The sequence below is a fragment of the Calidris pugnax genome, unplaced genomic scaffold, assembly GCF_001431845.1.
Source record: "Calidris pugnax isolate Ruff unplaced genomic scaffold, ASM143184v1 scaffold63, whole genome shotgun sequence".
Taxonomy (NCBI): domain Eukaryota; kingdom Metazoa; phylum Chordata; class Aves; order Charadriiformes; family Scolopacidae; genus Calidris; species Calidris pugnax.
Window position 1 is genome coordinate 4762642 of NW_015090852.1, and position 7398 is coordinate 4770039.

Consider the following 7398-nt stretch of genomic DNA (forward strand, 5'->3'; position numbering starts at 1 on the left):
GGGGGGGGTCTCTTGGTGTGGAGGAGCAGGCAGTAGCAGGTGCAAACAAAACCTTCTCTCAGCCAATTTGTTCCCATTCCCTGCAAACCTCGCTCCAGGTGTGCTGTTCACCCCTCCCCGTCTCTCCTCTCACCCAGCCCTCCCAGGGCTGTTCCCGGGTGGGTGAGCTAATTAATGAATGGTTTGGGGTTTCTACGGGGCTTTTTCAAAGGCAGCGTCTGGGCTCTTTCTCGGTCCATCTCGGCGTGCCCAGGCTGGCTTTGGGCAGCAGCGAGTCCCTGCAGGTCTCTGAGAGCCCTGCTTGGGGTTGTGGCTGGTCAGGATCTCTGGGAAGCGGGGCTGGGGTGTCTCCCGTCGGGCATCCCGGGGTGAGCGCCGCCGCCCGGGTTGCAGAAAATGCCGGGGGCAGAGGTGGGAGCGAGGGCTGATCCCCTGCCTTGGTGCCTCACCGCTGCTCCTCAAGGAGCCTGTCCCAGCCCGCTCCCCCCTGGGTGGCAGTGCCCAGCCCAGAGCCTCCTGAGGGCAACCCTGCCTTGGGGCGGGCATCCTTGGGGCGGGCATCCTCAGGGTGGGCATCCTCAGGGCTGTGCTGCAGGCTCAGGGTGGCTCTGGGGACACATCTAGTGGTCCAGCTCAAGGTGCCTCCTGAGACCTGCTGGCCACGGGGCCCAGGCTGGTCCTGCCTGCCTGCCCCCCTCCCTGCCCATCTCCCTCGGGTCCAGCCCCTGCTGCCTCAGCACGTTTGTTTGGTGGAGAAATACCAAAGGGTCCGGACGGTGCCTGGGCGTTTGAGGCATTGGTGCTTTCATTCCTTTCCGGCCATCTCCAAGTAAACACAGAGAAATAGGAATTTGCTCTCTTCCTCCTTTAAATAAACCTATTTGTGTGTGGGTAGGAGAGGGCTCAGCCCCTTGGATGTCTCTCCCTGTGTGAATCTTTTCCTTTTTAAGCAGAAAATAGCGTGTCCGTCCAGCCAGCTGGGCACTGGCCCGGGGTCAGAGTCACTCCTCTCGTTTTGGGGATGAGCCTGCCCTGTGTGGGGGGGCTGAGGCGGGGCTCGGGGACCCCTGCCTCGCTGCTGGAGGAGATCAGGCTGTGCCAGGAGGTGAAGCGCCAGCCCCCAGCAGTGCCTGCTCGCTCTCTCTCTCCCCATGTGCTGGGGGACTTGTGGGTCTCCTGGGGATGTGGCTTGAGGGGACACCATGCTGTACCCCATGCCCCCAGCTGAGTGTTGGCTCTCTCTCCCTGGATGGGTTTCTGAACGTGTACTGGTCCATGGCCAGGTCTGGGCTGCTCCTTGCCTTCCCCGTTCCTGTCCCCCTTGGGAGATGCCTTGTCCTGCAGGCAGTGAGGAGGCAGGTCCCCAGCAGTAGGGCAATGGTAGCCCCCATCCCAGCCCTGCCTGCAGGGGCCACACGGCCCCCGCTGCCCCTAAGAGAGACCAGGGGGAGAGTCAAAACAGGAGCGAGCCAAAAACTTCTCCATGCTCAGAGTTGAGATAAGGCATTCAGCAAGGACAGGTTCCAGCCTGAGCTTTTCCTTGAGGAACCACCCAGGCTTTGGCAGAATAAACCCAGGTCCGTTTATTTAACGCATAGAAACTGGGTGCAACCTCTGAGACGCCTTTCGGGGACGCGGCTTCTGGGGTTTCCACCCCACGGACCTTGGGGTTTGGTGGGGAGGCGATGGGAGCGCTGCGCCCGGGGTTTGGTAACGCTTGTGAATTCCTCGGCCGGCCCGAAGCTGAGCAGGGAGGTGATTCATAAAGCCCGGCTTGTTCAGGAGCCCTCCTCGCCTCTGCTGAATGAACGCTGGCAGCTCCTAGCTTCTCAAATGCCTGGGATTGCAGCCGTGGGTCATGTGTGAGAAATGCCACTGTGTCCCGTTCCCGGCCCCGCGCGCTGCCTGCGCGGCTGACCATGGCCAGCAGGCGTGGGTACCCATGGAAAACTCATTTCCAGCCCGCCTGTTGCTTCATGCTCCCTGGAAAAATCCAGCGGGCTCCTCCCTGCGCAGTCAGGAGGATGTGGGCGTTTCCTGAGCTGCAGAATGAGCTTTTTTTCCTTTAAAAAAAGCACAGGGAAATATAAAAATAGTTTTCTGGCTTTTTTTCTAATTTTTTTTTTTTTTTTCGAAGCAGGCTGAGGTCTGTGACATTGTTTCCAGGAGCGGCTGGGGCTAACTTTCCTGCTGTGGGGAGGCTGGGGGGGATGAAGTGAATGTTTAACCGTTGGAGCAGCGCTGCCGGCGGCTGTCGGGGCTGGTTCCCATCCCTCTCTGGCAGGTGGCGGTGGGTTGGGGTTGGGTTTATCTCTTCTGGCAGGAAGCGCCGGAGGGACCAGAGTCGCCGGCAGCCAAACAGCCGCGCTTTTCCCCGGCTCCCTTTTGCATCTCTAGCCTTAAATGAGTTTTGCAGGGTCGCCGGGAGCCCTGGCCAAGCCTTTCCGCCTCCTGTCCTCTCTTCCCAGGGAGCTGCGGGGGGACCGTGGCGGCAGGGGGTTTCCTGTTTTCCCATCTCAAGCGCAGGGCAGGAGAAAGCCCCAGGGATGTGGCAAGCACACGTGCAGCGGGGTCCGCCAGCGGGCCGTTTTTGGGGAGCTCTCCGCACGTGCTGGGGTGTCTGAGGGCCGGTGGGAGGCTGAGGCGCTGTTTCTTTGGGAAGGGGTGTCCTAAAAGCACGTGGGAGTCACCCAATAACCCCAGGGTTTTTTCCTATCTGTGTCTGCAGCAAAACTGCTCTCTGGGGACGGTTTGCTGGTGGGGTACTGGGGAAGGGCTAAGGACATGGACACATCCAGCTGGGAAGCAAGGAGGGTCCACGCCTAGCATGGTCAGAGGGGACCACAGGAGATGCTGATGTCCTGAGCGTGCCAGGGGAGAGGGGTGCAGCCAGACAGGGGGTGCACTGAGGCGGGGGGTGCCCTCCCTGCGGAGCACTGCGCCGGTGGAGCGGCCCTGCAGAAATCCAAGCTGCAGAAGCCACTCTGCAATTAATAAGTAACCGCTGTCCTTGGCTCTGGGCATGGCGGTGGCCCGGCAGGAGAGGCAGGAGGGCTCTATTTTGATTTACAGCCATCCCTAACAAAGGAAGCGGCTCTTCAAGCACGGGCGGCACGGAGGTGTTGGCACGGCCCATGACTTGCCAGCACGAAGGCTGGCTGGGCTCCTTGGGTACCTGCCTGCCCCCACGTCTCAGGGCAGACGCTCCTGGAGCGTGCGTGGACCTTGCAGAATGGTAACTAAGGATGCTCCAGTTCCCTGCTCCCAGCACAGGGCCCTGCTGGGCGGCGGGGGCTGGCGGGGGGGGAATGCCTCTGTGGGAAGCTGAAGGATGGGCTGATTAGCATCAGTGTTTCCCTCAGGAAAATAGCGGGAGCTGTAGAGGGTGATCTGTGGGAGGGCGGGATGGGACGGTGCGAGGTCTCAGTCCCCTGTGAAGGGCATGGTGTCTCCTGTGCATGTTTGCAGGAGGCTGCCTGCCTTGTAGGCACCTGAGCTCCAGCTGCTGTGGGATGCAGGGCTGCAGAGGGGTTTGTGGTGGCTGGCCTGGGTGTCCTTCTCTCCCTCTTCCACCAGTCTGCGGGAGCAGTGCTGCTCCCAGGGCCGTGGGTGCCGGAGGCTTGGGGCTGGCAGGCAGCTCTCTGCAAGCCCGGCTGGTCCTGAGGAGACTCTGTTTGGTACCTGGTTTGTGGAGCTCTGCACCCACGTCTCAGGTCTCAGGCAGAGCTCCTTGTGTTCCCATCCTCCCTCCCTGTCCCTGGCAGGAGCACGGGGATGGGGAGAGGCGAGGTGATGGGACTGGAAAGGAAAGGCGGAGCAGGAACGCCCAAGCGAGAGGTAATGGAAAATCTGTCACTCCAGTGTTGCAATCAAATACGGGGCCTGGAGTGTGTGTCATTGTGCCACTTTTGGCTGTGGTGGTGCCCATCACTGTCAATGGGCCCTGAAGCAACCAGGGAGGCGATGGTGGGAGTCGGGTCCTGGCACATGGATGGGGAGAAATCCTCTACCAGTCTGCCATGTGATTGCTGGTGGGGAGCACTGGTGCTGTGGCCCCCAGGGAGGTCCCAAACATCGTCTCCCACTGTTGTCTCTGTTCACACTGTGTTGCCCACAGCCCCAGGCCAAACCCTGCTTGGAGCTGGCTGTGTCCTGCGGCTGCGGGGAGCCAGAAGGGTGGGGAGGTGAGCAGCCATGGGACTGGAGGCGCCTTTAGACAGGCTTGGCTGCTCCAGTGTGTCTCCGAGTCCTGCTCTCGCTGACACGGGCCAGGAAACTGTCTCATCCTCCTGGCGCTGCCCGCCAGAGATGGTATCTCAGCGTGCAGGAGGAGCACGGTGCTCTGGACCAGCGATTACCCAGGGAGAGGGTTTGCTCCTGTGCCTGCCTGTGGCCCCGGCCTCGGAGCCGGGGGGGCACATCTCGCGCGGATGCAGCTTGATGTAGGACAGCAGCCCCCCGGAAAATAGAGGGGGGACTTGGCTGGAGGCTGCCCCAGCCCCCTTGAACCAGAGCGGGAGGCTGAAGGCTCTCAGCCTGGGCAGTGCCCGCAGTAGGTGAGGTTTTGTCGGCAGGGAGCGGCGGGATGGACGGGAGCCATGCCCTGCATTAGGGCTGCGGCTGGAAATCAAACAACCCTCCCTCCTGCCCGGGTGGGTCCTGGGGAACACCTCGCCTCTCCGCTGGGCTGGAGGTGAGGCCCTGGAAAGCGGGAGCCCCCCCTTGCCTGGGGTATTCCTCGTTTTCCCCCCCGCGCTCCCCGGCGAGGCCGTACTGAGCTGGCTTTGTTGCGCACTTGGAGGGAGCCCAGCGAGCGAGCGGCGTGGGGCCGGAGGGCTCGCCTGGCCTGCCTGCCTGCGGAGGAGCTAAATATATACGTCTTGGCCACAAAATCACAGCGTGGCGTAACCGTCGGCACAGGCTGTGTGGTGGGGAGAGGAGCTGCCTGGCCATGCCCCAGGAGGGCAGGAGGGGACAGGGTGGTGTGAAGGCTGTGCAGGACCTTCTGGGGGGCTGGTGAAGCACCGTGGCTGGTGGCATGGCATGGCATGAGCTCCTCAAGCCATCCCTCTGCCTTTTCCATCTCCTGGCCACACGGTGAGGGGCTGAGGAGGGGCTGAGGCTGCCACTGTCTGGACTCTTGGCTTTGTTTCCAGCCATTTAACCAGGCTCCTTTCCCTGCTCTTATCTCTTTTATTCATTCTTTTGTGCCTGCGACTGCTTTGAAGCGTATCTGCAGTCGCTGCTCTGGCAGCATCCCTCTCCTCCAGGGATGCCTGTCGCTGGGTTTTTGTGGGGATTTGGCATCTTTATCACCGGGCTGGGCTTTGTCAGCCTTTCCCCGCGTCCTCCCAGGGCTGCGGTGGGATGGATGGGGCACAGCCCAGCCCTTTGCAGAGACATGGCTTCAGCTACAGTTGCTTTTGTTGGATAAGCCTCGGGCTGGAAGCAGCACTGACGTCAGGACGTGGAAATACCTGTGCGAGGGCACGGAGCCGGTTCGGCACGGCCCCCGGCGCTGAGGCTGGGAGGAGGGATGCTCCCATCCCACCCCGAAAAGATGCACCCAGCTCTGGCCCACGCCAGCTGCCTTGCCCGGGCAGGGTGGGTAATTAAGGGATGAGCCGCGTTGTCTCTGGGGTGGGGCTGCGTGGAGCCCGGGGAGCAGACTGTCTCGGCAGCCCCCTCCGGCGCTTTCCTTTGCTCCGTGCCTCTGGTTTTCCCTGGCTCTGGGGGTGTCCCTCATTGCTGTGAGCTGCACCCCCTGCAAACCCACCCCGTGGCTATGTCCTGCAGCTGGCCATGCGCCTGGCCGTGCCTCCACCCCTCCTTTGGGGGGGTATTTCCCCTAGGAGAGAGGGTTATTATCGATGGCACCCAGTGCCCACCCACAGCGAGGTGGGTAACCAAGGGCAGGCACACCCTTAGTCATGCACATTTGGCAGAGGCCAAATTCCTGCAGCTGAGTACCCTTAGATCTGCACTTCCCAGGGGGTGCTGCTTGGATGGTTTAAATTTGGTGGGCTTGAGGGGAGTCATCAAAGGAAGCCTGGCCAGCAGGAGTACTGTGTCCAGCTTCAGAGCTCTCAGGACATGAAGGACATGGACTTATTGCAGTGAGTCCAGAGGAGGGCCATGAAGATGCTGGAAGGGCTGGAGCACCTCTCCTATGAAGACAGGCTGAGAGAGTGGGAGTTGTCCAGCCTGGAGAAGAGAAGACTCTGGGGAGACCTTGTAGCAGCCTTTCAGTACCTAAAGGGGACCTACAGGAGAGATGGGGAGGGACTCTTTATCAGGGAGTGGAGCGATAGGACGAGGGATAATGGTTTTAAACTGACAGAGGGGAGATTTAGATTAGATATCAGGAAGAAATTTTTCACTATGAGGGTGGTGAGACAAGAGAACAGGTTGTCTATAGAAGCTGTGGATGCCCCATCACTGGAGGTGTTCAGGGCCAGGTTGGATGGGGCTTTGAGCAACCTGCTGTAGTGGGAGGTGTCCCTGCCTGCGGCAGGAGAGTTGGAACCAGATGTTCTTTAGGGTCCCTTCCAACCTGAACTGTTTTTGGATTCTGTGATCTTGCCAGGGGCTGAGCGTGTAGGTGTGTGATCCAGCAAGTAGGGGCAGGACGTGTGTGTGCTTGGTGTGATGCTGAGAGGACGCGGGCGCTGGCCCGTCCCTTCCTGGGGTGGCTTGGCGTGGCGGGGCATGGCGTTCGGTGGCAGAGGCTGGATGTGTGCAGTGTGATGTCTGACCAAGGAAAGCACGCACCAGAGCTCTGTGACATCCCGTGTCCCCTGGACGGAGCCTGGACACCACTTTGCCTCAGGGCTGCTCTTGCAGTGAGTGCTATGCTGCTGGGGGTGTGGAACGGGGCTGCCCCGGGGGTCTCTGCCGTGGCGGGAGGACGTGGGCAGAGACTTCTACTCTCGGAGCTGATGCAACAGCGGAGCAGATGTGGCCGGGTGACAGGAAATCTGGGCGCTGGTGCTTTCCCTCCGCGGTGATTTATGGGCCAGCGCGGCCACGGGCGGGACGCCACTGCCCTGGAAATGGGCTGGGGTGGCTCCAAGCGGCTTCCTCTGCTCGGCGCGAACAATGCTGCCTGGAAAACCGTCCCGACCGTCCCGCCCCGCCGTGGCCCCTGGGAGCCCTTGTTTGCAGCCAGGGGATGCCTGAGCAACCTCTGCCTGGCGTTTCCACCCGCAGGCAAGGGGCAGCCCCTGAGGTTCCCGGGCTGTCCCCGTGCCCCGGGGAGCAGGATGGTGCATGGGGACACCTCCTCCCTCCTGCACCGTCCTCTGCCAGCGGCTGCAGGTGACGGCGAGGTCCCTTTTGCTCTGCATGGCCTGAGGATGGGGGGGGGGGGGGGTTTTGGAGGGGGACCGCGGGGCATGA

The 7398-nt window shown here is 61.5% G+C and overlaps 1 protein-coding gene across 1 annotated transcript in view; it reads left to right on the forward strand.

Annotated features, from left to right (window-relative positions):
* The first annotated feature begins 7247 nt into the window (after window positions 1–7247).
* The window catches only part of CRIP2 (cysteine-rich protein 2), a 7997-nt gene continuing 7846 nt past the window's right edge, over window positions 7248–7398 (forward strand). Inside the window, exon 1 of the mRNA XM_014943434.1 lies at window positions 7248–7317. Coding sequence (XP_014798920.1) covers window positions 7263–7317 — 55 coding nt within the window. The 5' untranslated portion in view covers window positions 7248–7262. The remainder of the gene's footprint in view (window positions 7318–7398) is intronic.